At 42.3% G+C, this 12,353-nt stretch overlaps 1 protein-coding gene across 1 annotated transcript in view; it reads right to left on the reverse strand.

The window, feature by feature from the left end:
* Positions 1 to 474: 474 nt before the first annotated feature.
* The window catches only part of LOC112235490 (voltage-dependent calcium channel subunit alpha-2/delta-1-like), a 131,555-nt gene continuing 119,676 nt past the window's right edge, over positions 475 to 12,353 (reverse strand). The window contains exons 7-10 of the mRNA XM_042316847.1: positions 9,658 to 9,789; positions 4,751 to 4,820; positions 4,349 to 4,399; positions 475 to 824 (exon numbers count right to left, since the gene is read on the reverse strand). Of these exons, the coding sequence (XP_042172781.1) occupies positions 680 to 824; positions 4,349 to 4,399; positions 4,751 to 4,820; positions 9,658 to 9,789 (398 nt within the window). The 3' untranslated portion in view covers positions 475 to 679. The remainder of the gene's footprint in view (positions 825 to 4,348; positions 4,400 to 4,750; positions 4,821 to 9,657; positions 9,790 to 12,353) is intronic.

Here is a 12,353-nt window from a genome sequence, read left to right on the forward strand (position 1 = left end):
CACACACACACGGGCACACTGAACACACAGAACTATAGGCACACACACACACACACACACACACACACACACACACACACACACACACACACACACACACACACACACACACACACACACACACACACACACACACACACACACACGTGTGTGTATTTTCAAGCCCATATCTGATTAAAGACATACAAATCCATCCACTTATCCAGATCACTTTAACCAAAAGGCCAGAAACCAGCCTAAACCCCCAAACAGCAAGCAATGCAGATGTAGAAGCTCGGTGGCCAAGAAAAACTCCCTAGACAGGCAGGAACGTAGGAGGAAACCTAGAGAGGAACCAGGTTCTTTGGGGTGGCCAGTCCTCTTCTGGCTGTGCCGATAGAGATAAGAGTACATGGCCATTAAGTCCAGATCGTTCTTCAAGATGTTAAAACGTTCATAGATGACCAGCAGGGTCAAATAATAATCACAGTGGTTGTAGAGGGTGCAACAGGTCAGCACCACAAGAGTAAATGTCAGTTGGCTTTTCATTCCAAGAACCCATTCCTCAAACACAATAACGACTAGCACAAAGTAATTGCATTCGTCCTATATTATAATGGGTAAACATCACAGTCATTCCATTTGTCCTATAATTACAATGGGTAAAGATCACAGTCATTCCATTCGTCCGATAAATAGCCTAATGTGTAAAGACCACGTTCTGCCAACTGCCTTGGATACTCACATAGACCACATTGACGTAGTCATCGTCAGACAGGGTCTCCAGCATCTCGTTGACAGAGGTGTGGATTAGCTTGAGGGTGAGACCAGAGACACTGCCACTCCTACGGACAGACGTTATAACCTGTTATTACATACCTATGACTGTGTTATTACGTGCCTGTTACTATAATGTAATGGGAAAATAACCATGAAAAACAGTCATTGTCTGGTCTGGAGGTGTGGATCAGTTTGAGCGTTAACTCAGACACCTACAGGAAGGAGAGAAAGGGCATTAAGTACCACAGGAGCAGGTTATTACCCGATGCTACACATCTAGGACTGTGTTATCCAGACAAATATGTGTTTGTTTGATCTGGATTTAACTTGAACTGGATTGCTTCCTTCAGCCAAGAGCTAAAATAGTCTGTTGTTGTATTTCTCTTGTTTGTGTGGAGGAATTTCAATTGAATATCTCTTCGGTGAACACATCTATATCCGCAGCAGAGTAATGAGCAAGGGGAATCAGACCACATAAACAACAAATGTATCTGACTCAACCAACACCACCATACTGTAATTCATATTTAGCACTAGGCCTAAGTGTGGTGCCGTCATTACATATGCAATAAGACCACTAACTAGCCTGTTAGCATTCAGGGGCCCAGAAAGACATTGCCCTTTAAATTTGCCACGGCTGAAGCTATAAAACTAACATTGAGTGTGATGAAGTGGGAGACATGAGTCGTGTGCTAAATGGTGTGCTACCCTATACCCCATACAGTGCACTACTTTTGACTAGCGCTGTATGGGACTCTGGTCAAAAGTAGTGCACTATAGGGAATAGGGTGCCATTTGGGACAAATGCAGAGACAAAGAGGCATTAAAACAACCACAGGCTGCATGACTACTAGGCTTTTAGCTAACACTAATAGGCTCTCTAGATATAGGCCTATCAGGATAAACATGTGAGGGGAAGTGGCTAGCGTCATTAGGCTAACCCAGCAATGGACTTAAAGCGCTATCACCATGCCTCATCTAGCCGACGCTAACGCTACATGAAAGGCTAACATTAGCATAGAGTGAGTCACTTTAACTCTGACATTTTGTGTTGTCGTAGCGGCGCCGAGAATTGGACATTTAATGATATAGGCCTACACTTGAACAAAGCACCACTCAAGTTAAAATTGGATGTGAGAGAAGTTGAGAGCAGATGGTCTATTTATAAATACATGGTTTAATTGGTTGCAGGTAAAGACAAAATGCACAGAACGGAAAAAAGGAGAAGTGAAGGGTTGTTTCTTTTATATTCCTTCTGCTCGGGCATCCCCACGACGGCAGCAGCACGGCTTTGATGTTGAAATAGCCTGTCAATCGGGCCAATTATCTACCTCGCGTCAAGAGCTAAGGGGGGCGAAATGGATTTTTCATATATATATTTTTTATTGTTCTCATTTAGGTGCTGGTGCGGTGCCAGCCTTTCCATTCCAGGCACAGACGATTAATCAGGGTGCAGGGGCTTTACCCATCTAATATAGACAAATCGTTTTAGTTCCATGACAACAAAAAAACTCCCTATAGGCAATTCTCATTAGCACATAATAAGATGATACCGTTATGCATGTTATGTACAGTATACAGCAGGGATTTGCTGATGAACTAGATAACCATGACATTGATAGCCTAGTGTGTAGTTGATACAATAGCATATAGTGGTTTGATTGAAGATGCACTATGCAGAAATCGCTCCCCCATTTCCTGGTTGTTCAAATTGTAATAGTTTGTCTAATTTCTATTTAGGTGACAAAACAAGCAAGTCTAGTGTAGAGAATCATTATACCATCTAAACCGCTGTGGAATATCTTTCATATAACCCAAACTATTGTATTTTCAGCCTTTTGAAGTTGATGTACCGCTTCTTGCTTTCAATGAGAATGACAGATCAATAACTCTATGTGAATCTGGGTGGGTCCCCCAAAAAGTGACATCTTTCAGCTTTAAGACAAAGTAGTCTGGCTGTCTTGCTCTACGTTTCCAAGTTTCCACGTGATTTCTGATGTACTTTACATTAAATAGCCATATACCCAGGGAGTATTGTTGGAGTTTATAGGGACTCTTGTAATTGCCTTGTATCAGGTGTGTAAAGCAGGCTACAGGTAGTAGCAGCACTTACACAACCACTGTCACTTTAGTTTTACAAGAAAACGAATAAGTGAGTTCCTAAATGTAGGCACTCCATTACGACACCTACAGGATTTCCCCATTTTTCAACAGACAATTCCTATTGTCGTATTGTTTTATTTTTTGGTCCAAAACAATGAAAATTGTGTACTTATTAGCTTGATCCGATGTTGTTTCATTTCTTTAATTTTTTTTATTGAACCTTTATATAACTAGGCAAGTCAGTTAAGAACAAATTCTTATTTACAACGACGGCCTACTCAAACCCGGATGACGCTGGGCCAATTGTGTGCTGCCATATGGGACTCTCAATCACGGCCGGTTGTGATAAAGCCTGGAATCGAACCAGGGTCTTCGACCCTATGTGTAAGGTCTGTGTAATACTAACCACTGACTGTAATTCACTTTGAATAAAATTACTAAAATATAAAAATGTAAACAAAAGTGTAATTGTGGTTGAGAATTCTTAAGTGTAAACTACAGTTCAAAAGTTTGGGATCACTTAGAAACTGTTTTGAAAGAACTAGAAGGCCAGCATCCCGGAGTCGCCTCGTCACTGTTGACGTTGAGACTGGTGTTTTGCGAGTACTTTTTAATGAATCTGCCAATGAGGACTTGTGAGGTGTCTGTTTCCCAAACTAGACAATCTAATATACTTGTCCTCTTGCTCAATTGTGCCTCCCACTCCTCTTTCTATTCTGGTTGGATCCAGTTTGCGCTGCTCTGTGAAGGGGGTAGTACACAGCGTTGTACGAGATATTCAGTTTCTTGGCAATTTCTCTCATGGAATAGCCTTCATTTGTCAGAACAAGAATAGGACTGACGAGTTTCAGAAGAAAGTTATTTGTTTCTGGCCATTTTGAGCCTGTAAACAAACCCACAAATGCTGATGCTTCATGTACTCAACTAGTCTAAAGAAGGACAGTTTTATTGCATCTTTAATCAGCACAACAGTTTTCAGCTGTGCTAAAATAATTGCAAAAGGGGTTTCTAATGATCATTCAGCCTTTTAAAATGATAAACTTGGATTAGCTAACACAACGTGCCGTTGGAACACAGGAGTGATGGTTGCTGATAATGGGCTTCTGTACGCCTATGTAGATATTCCATTAAAAAAAATTCAAAACATTAAAAAAAATTACAACATTAACATTGTCTACATTGCATTTCTGATCAATTTGATGTTAATTTAATGGACAAAAAAATTGCTTTTCTTTCAAAAACAAGGACATTTCTAAGAGACCCCAAACTTTTGAACAGTAGTGTACATTCACAGCAAAACAAATGATGGTTTCGCTATAGTTCATGACGTATTCTATTTCCTCAGTCTCTCCAAGTCATGAGCGTGCTGATGCAGCTCTAAGCTCATTACAGGCTGGTGGTGGGGGGAAGTCGGAACTTGTTTTTATGACTGGTCATGAAATGGATTCTGACTGTAAATATGAATCACAAAAAGAGAGTCACTCACGCATCCACTAGGATCAGCATGTCCTTAGGAGACGCTGCCCCCTGGATGTACCTGGTAAACAAACAAGCAAATAAATACAGTGGTGAAAAACCACGTGAGACGTTTACCTCGTGTCTAATGATTCCACCAAATAGACCAACAGAAAAAAAAACATTGTCAAAAGCAGGCTGACTTTTAAATGTCAATTGTAAAGTAACAGGGTTATGCATCTGTGTGTGTGTGTGTGTGTGTGTGTGTGTGTGTGTGTGTGTGTGTGTGTGTGTGTGTGTTTCTCAAACAGTGTTTAATATGGGGACCAAAAAGCTAGGTTCAAGCAGGACAGGTAATGTTCTGAGAAACACTAGGAGAGTTGGAGAACGAGGAGACAAACGAGACAGGCGGCGACTCAATGTCTCCACTCACCACGGTCGCCGCCGGACGTCGTAGAGGTCAATCTTATTGGGCGTTTTTCGCGAGTCCATCCAAGGGGATGCTGGGAACAAAGACAATTTAAATCAAATCAAGCTTTATTTAAAGTGCATTTGAAAAGACAACACACTTCACAGTAAAAGCATAATGCTTCATTTGAGTCCAGACAGAGACTACTAACCAGCTGAATGTTATCATCATAACAGTTTGACTTTAAACACTGCATTGTATATTCAACTCACTTTTATTATAAATGTGGTTTTACAGACGTGTTGAATAGGTTTTATGTACACATTTTATTAGAATGCTTCTGAAATGCACATTGTTATATTTGGTGACACGTTTCATTTTCCTTGACTTCAACACCATTCTCTGCATTGAACGGATGTGGGTGGAGCAATGTCTACATAAGGGTGCAAATGAAAAACACTCACAAAAGCTCTAAAGAAGGCCTTAAGGCTGACACATAAAACTTAATAACAGCAGTGATACTAGCAAGAGCAGTGTGTAGGTTTCTTCTTTTTTCTCAACTTAAACTTACTTGAATCCCAGTCTAACTTACTACCATAAAGAGTGAATAGATTGCTTTAGCACACACTTAATACTGTTTCAGCTGATGTTATTATATTCAACAAATCTGAAATACAGTACCAGTCAAAAGTTTGGACACACCTACTCATTCAAGGGTTTTTCTTTATTTGTACTATTTTCTACACAGTAGAATAATAGTGAAGACATCAGCACTATCAAATAACACATGTAGTAACCAAAAAAGTGCTAAACAAATCAAAATATATTTTAGATTTTATATTCTTCAAAGTAGCCACCGTTTGCCTTGATGACAGCTTTGCACACTCTTGGCATTCTCTCAACCATCTTCATGAGATAGTCACCTGGAATGCATTTCAAATAACAGTTAAAAGTTAATTTGTGGAATGTCTTTCCTTCTTAATGTGTTTGAGCCAATCAGTTGTGTTGTGACAAGGTAGGGGTGGTATAGAGAAGATAGCCTTATTTGGTAAAAGACCAAGTTCATATTATGGCAAGCAAGAACAGCTCAAATAAGCAAAGAGAAGTGATAGTCCATCATTCATTTAAGATATGAAGGTCAGTCAATGCGGAAAATGTCATGAATTGTTCAAGTTTCTTCAAGTGCAGTCGCAAAAACCATCAAGCGCTATGATGAAACTGGCTCTCATAAGGAACGTCACAGGTAAGGAAGACCCAGAGTTACCTCTGCTGCAGAGGACAAGTTCATTAGAGTTAACTGCACCTCATATTGCAGCCCAAATAAATGCTTCACAGAGTTCAAGTAACAGACACATCTCAACATCAACTGTTCAGAGAAGATTGCATGAATCAGGCCTTCATGGTCAAATTGATGCAAAGAAACCACTACTAAAGGACACCAATAATAAGAAGAGACTTGCTTGGGCCAAGAAACACAAGCAATGGACATTAGACCGGTGGAAATCTGTCCTTTGGTCTGAGGAGTCCAAATTTGAGATTTTTGGTTCCAACCGCCGTGTCTTTGTGAGACGCAGAGTAGGTGAACGGCCTATATCAAATCTCCCATTCCTCTCAAAAAGTTTAGAAAAAACTGTTGCGCAGCAACTCACTGCCTTCATGAAGACTAACAATGTATACGAAAAGCTTCAGTCTGGTTGTAGACCCCATCATAGCACTGAGACTGCACTCGTGAAGGTGGTAAATTACCTTTTAATGGCGTCAGACCAAGGCTCTGCATCTGTCCTCGTGCTCCTAGACCTTAGTGCTGTTTTTGATACCATCGATCACCACATTCTTTTGGAGAGATTGGAAACCCACATTAGTCTACATGGACAAGTTGTAGCCTGGTTAAGATCTTACTTCAGTTAGTGCTAAACACGGCTGCTAGAATCTTGACTAGAACCAAAATATTTGATCATATTAATCAGGTGCTAGCCTCTCTACACTGGCTTCCTTATTAAGGCCAGGTCTGATTTCAAGGTTCTACTGCTAACCTACAAAGCATTACATGGGCTTGCTCCTACCTATCTCTCTGATTTGGTCCTGCCATACATACCTACACATATGCTACGGTCACAAGACGCAGGCCTCCTAATTGTCCCTAGAATTTCTAAGCAAACAGCTGGAGGCAGGGCTTTCTCCTATAGAGCTCCATTTTTATGGAATGGTCTGCCTACCCATGTGAGTGAACCAGAATCGGTCTCAACCTTTTAGTCTTTATTGAAGACTCATCTCTTCAGTAGGTCCTATGATTGAGTGTAGTCTGGCCCAGGAGTGTGAAGGTGAACGGAAAGGCACTGGAGCAACGAACCGCCCTTGTTGTCTCTGCCTGGCCGGTTCCCCTCTCTCCACTGGGATTCTCTGCCTCTAACCCTATTACAGGGGCTGAGTCACTGGCTTACTGGTGCTCTTCCATGCCGTCCCGAGGAGGGGTGCGTCACTTGAGTGGTTTGAGTCACTGACGTGATCTTTCTGTCCGGGTTGGCGCCCCCCCTTGGGTTGTGCCGTGGCAGAGATCTTTGTGGGCTATACTTGGCCTTGTCTCAGGGTAGAAAGTTGGTGGTTGAAGATATCCCTCTAGTGGTGGGGGGGGCTGTGCTTTGGCAAAGTGGGTGGGGCTTTATCCTGCCAGGTTGGCCCTGTCTAGGGTATAGTCGGATGGGGCCACAGTGTCTCCTGACCCCTCCTGTCTCAGCCTCCAGTAATTATGCTGCAGTAGGTTATGTGTCGGGGGGCTAGGGTCAGTCTTTTATATCTGGAGTATTTCTCCTGTCTTATCCGGTGTCATGTGTGAATTTAAGTATGCTCGCTCTAATTCTCCGTCTCTCTCTCTCTGAGAACCTGAGCCCTAGGACCATGCCTCAGGACTACCTGGCCTGATGACTCCTTACTGTCCCCAGTCCACCTGGTCATGCTGACCTGTTGCACCCTCGACAACCACTGTGATTATTATTACTTGACCCTGCTGGTCATCTATGAACGTTTGAACATCTTGGCTATGTTCTGTTATAATCTCCACCCGGCACAGCCAGAAGATGACTGATCACCCATCAGAGCCTGGTTCTTCTCTAAGTTTCTTCCTGGATTCCTGCCTTTCTAGGGAGTTTTCCTAGCCGCCGTGCTTCTACATCTGCATTGCTTGCTGTTTGGGGTTTTAGGCTGGTTTCTGTATAGCACTTTGTTACACCAGCTGAAGTAAAAAGTGCTTTATAAATAGATTTGATTGATTGATTGATTGATTCTGCATGTGTGGTTCCCACAGTGAAGCATAGAGGAGGAGGTGTGATTGTGTGGGGGTGCTTTGCTGGTGACACTGTCTGTGATTTATTTAGAATTCAAGGCACACTTAACCAGCATGGCTACCACAGCATTCTGCAGTGATATGCCATCCCATCTGGTTTGTGCTTAGTGGGACAATCATTTGTTTTCCAACAGGCAACAGGACAATGACCTGGAAAACACCTCAACTCAATTGAGAAGGTTTGGGATGAGTTGGACTGTAGAGTGAAGTAAAAGCAGCCAACAAGTGGTCAGCATATGTGGGAACTCCTTCAAGATGGTTGGAAAAGCATTCCTTCTGAAGCTGGTTGAGAGAATGCCAAGAGTGTGCAAAACTCTCATCAAGGCAAAGACTGGCTTTTTTATTTGATTTGTTTAACACTTTTTTGGTTACTACATGATTCCATGTGCAATTTCATAGTTTTGATGTCTTCACTATTATTCTACAATGTAGACAATAGTAAATAAAAAAAGAAAAAGAAAAATATTGAATGAGTAGGTGTCCAAACTTTTGACTGGTACTGTATATGTCACGACTTCCGCCGAAGTTGGCTCCCCTGCTCGGCGGTCGTCGTCACCGTCCTACTAGCCACTACCGATCCCTTTTTCGTTTGTCTGTTGGTTTTGTCTTATTAGTGTCACCTGTGTGTATTTTAGTTTAATTAGCATCCTTATATATAGTAGGTTGTCCCGCCCTTGTTTTGTGCGGGATTGTTTCTTGTTACTCTGTTGTATGGTGGTTTTCGTGTGTATATTCTCCGGACTATTTTGGTCTTGTGTTTGGGCTAGTCAATTGTATGCGCCCTGTGTGTTGGCGTGACCGTTTTTGTGCGCCGGAGAATAAATTGACAATCTACTGAACCCTGCTCTCTGCGCCTGATTCCACCCACCACTCCTAGTAAATCGTGACAGTATATTTAAAAAAAAACTTTCTACATTAACAATGTTCACAAAGTGCTTTTCAGGTCGGTCATGTCAGAGGTAGGGCATAAGGAGGCTATTGATGGCTGTCCCCGTGTCCCGTGTCCTTGTCTCTGTCCCCCTCCCTGTGTCTGTGTCACAAGCCCATAGCTACCCAGGCCTTGGTGACAAACACAGGGATTGCCGTGACTGTTTTCCCAACCTCCGCTTGTGTGTGAGAGAGTGCTCTATTGTGTGTGTGTGTGTATGTGTGTGTGTTTGAGAGAGAGGGAGTGTGTGTGTGTATGTGTGTGTGTTTGAGAGAGAGGGAGTGTGTGTGTGTATGTGTGTGTGTTTGAGAGAGAGAGAGGGAGTGTGTGTGTATGTGTGTGTGTTTGAGAGAGAGAGGGAGTGTGTGTGTGTATGTGTGTGTGTTTGAGAGAGAGGGAGTGTGTGTGTGTATGTGTGTGTGTTTGAGAGAGAGGGAGTGTGTGTGTGTATGTGTGTGTGTTTGAGAGAGAGAGAGGGAGTGTGTGTGTGTGTGAGAGTGAGAGAGAGTGAACTTTCTCTCTCTTTCTGTGTATTTTTTCAGTGTGTGTGAGTGCTGAGTAAATACAACGTGACAAAGTGGCCCAGCGCATTACGTCTCCATCAATAGCCACTTTAAGGTCATGGGCTGATGGCGTAAGCCGATTGGCTGGCTGGCTACTCACCTGGGAAGTAGCGAGCCAATCCGGTGGCGCTGCCAAACACCTGCCACAGTAGAGTAGGATCCTCTTCCTTGTTCTTCCTAAACACGGCCTCTAATGCGTCTGTCCAGTTCAGCTCATTCAGCACAATGGTGGCTGTGGGATAGACAAACACATACGCATACACACACATTAGTATTCACATAGAGTTAAAGGCCCACTCCGTGATATTTACAACTCGTTTTGATCATTTGACTTAAACAACTCATTTTCTGAGGGGACTTCCTTTGAGGTGACGGATTGGTATACAAGACACATAACAACATGATATAACTCAAAAATATGTACAGAAATACTATTGACGCAATAGATGAGTATTCCCAGAGAGAGAGAGCTGAAGCGAGAGGTTTCACTCCCGTCAAAATCTGTCCAAGTGGGAAAACAGTGGTCCTGGCTTAACTGCTCCAGGAAGAACAAGGTACATAGCTGTATTGGATGGGGAGAAGCATTTCAACATTCTTTGCAGAAATTAAAGTACTGTATACAGTGTATTGGGTACGGTACCACACTCAGGTTATTCATAAATATCTATTAAATACGTACACACTGAGTCTACTATCTCACAGAAAGGACAAAGATAATAAATGACCACAAACACATAAAGGTGAATAGAGAGATGAACATTTATAGTTGAAGATGAACTTTACCGTGTTTATTGTATGTAAAACTTTTTATCCTTTTGTAATAGGATTATTTTCTATGTTATTTGGTAACACCATGTATCAAGATTGGCTAGTATCTGCCATTAACGCAATGATGGCAACTCTAATGCTAAAACTACAGCTAAGCTATGTCCTACAGCTATGTCCTGTGATGTCTGCACTGAGACGAAGCTCAAGGCCCTGAAGTCCTGCCTCGTGTGTCAGACCTCTTACTGCGAGACTCACATGGAGCCTTAAAGAGACACAAGCTGATCGACCCTGTGGAGAACCTAGAAGACAGGATGTGCAAGATGAATGAGAGACTCCTGGAGTTGTTCTGTAGGAATGACCAGATGTGTGTTTGTGTCTTGTGCATGAAAACAGACCACAAGACTCACCATACTGTCCCTCTAGAAGAAGAGTTTGGAGAGAGGAAGGGTAAATTAGGAAAAACAGAGACAGAAGTGCATCAGAAAATCCAGGAGAAACTGGAGCTCATCAAAAGAAACTCAGAGAGAGATTACAGACAGCGCTCAGGTCTTCACTGTTCTGATGCGCTCCATTGAAAACAACCAGGCTGATCTCATTGAGGTGATTGAGAAGAAGCAGGAAGCAGCAGAGAGGCAGGCTGAAGAACTCATTAAAGAGCTGGAGCAGGAAATCACTGAGCTAAAGAGGAGAAGCACTGACCTGGAGCAGGTCTCACACACTGAGGACCATCTTTATTTCCTCCAGGGCTTCCCATCCCTGTGCAGCCCTCCACTCACCAAGGACTGGTCTGAGATCAGTGTTCACAGTGATCTCTGTGTGATGAGTTTGAGGAGAGCGGTGTGTCAGTTGAGGGAGACACTGAATAAAGAGATTGAGAAGCTGCCTGAAATCAAACTGAAGAGGATTCAGCAGTATGCAGTGGATGTGTCTCTGGACCCTGATACAGCACATTGTAAACTCATCCTGTCTGAGGACGGGAAACAAGTAAAAGATAGAAACACACGACAGAATCTCCCTGATAACCCAAAGAGGTTTGATTCTGCCGTTAATGTTTTGGGAAAGGAGAGCTACTCCTCGGGGAGATTCTACTATGAGGTAACTGTTACAGGGAAGACTGAGTGGAATTTAGGAGTCTCTACAGTGTCGGTCAACAGAGAGGGGACAATAACATTGAGCCCTGATAATGGACACTGGGCAGTGATCCTCCCTAAGAGAGAAGCCCCAGAAGGTGGGGGTGTTTGTGGATTATGATGAGGGTCAGGTTTCCGTTTATGATGTGGAGGCCAGGTCTCATATCTACTCTTTCACTGGCTGCACCTTCACTGAGAAACTATATCCATGCTTCAACCCTGGTGTTAATCATGATGGTAAAAACTCTGCCCCTCTGATCATCTCTCCTGTCAATCACACAGACTGAGTTTGAACGTGAAAGTAACTGACCTGTAAAATAAATACCTAAATTAATTTAGAGTGGTTTCAAACATCAGGGAGAATAATTCACTGTAGTTTATTTTCTGTTAGACATGATGAGTACAGGATGCAGCAGCTATGTAACATAGGCTACCTGTATTACCAAATATCTCAGGATCATAACACGGTATGTTATGATGATTTTTCATCAGATACAGTTGAAGTTGGAAGTTTACATACACTTAGGTTGGAGTCATTAAAACTTGTTTTTCAACCAGTCCACAAATTTCTTGTTAACAAACTATAGTTTTGGCAAGTCGGTTCAAACTTCTACTTTGTGTATAACACAAGTAATTTTTACAACAATTGTTTACAGACAGATTATTTCACTTCTAATTCACTGTATCACAATTCCAGTGGGTCAGAAGTTTACATACACTAAGTTGACTGTGCCTTTAAACAGCTTGGAAAATTCCAGAAAATGATGTCATGGCTTTAGAAGCTTCTGATAGGCTAATTGACATCATTTGAGTCAATTGGAGGTGTGCCTGTGGATGTATTTCAAGACCTACCTTCAAACTCTACAATGTAGAAAATAGTCAAAATAAAGAAAAACCT

The sequence above is a fragment of the Oncorhynchus tshawytscha genome, unplaced genomic scaffold, assembly GCF_018296145.1.
Source record: "Oncorhynchus tshawytscha isolate Ot180627B unplaced genomic scaffold, Otsh_v2.0 Un_contig_3309_pilon_pilon, whole genome shotgun sequence".
NCBI lineage: Eukaryota > Metazoa > Chordata > Actinopteri > Salmoniformes > Salmonidae > Oncorhynchus > Oncorhynchus tshawytscha.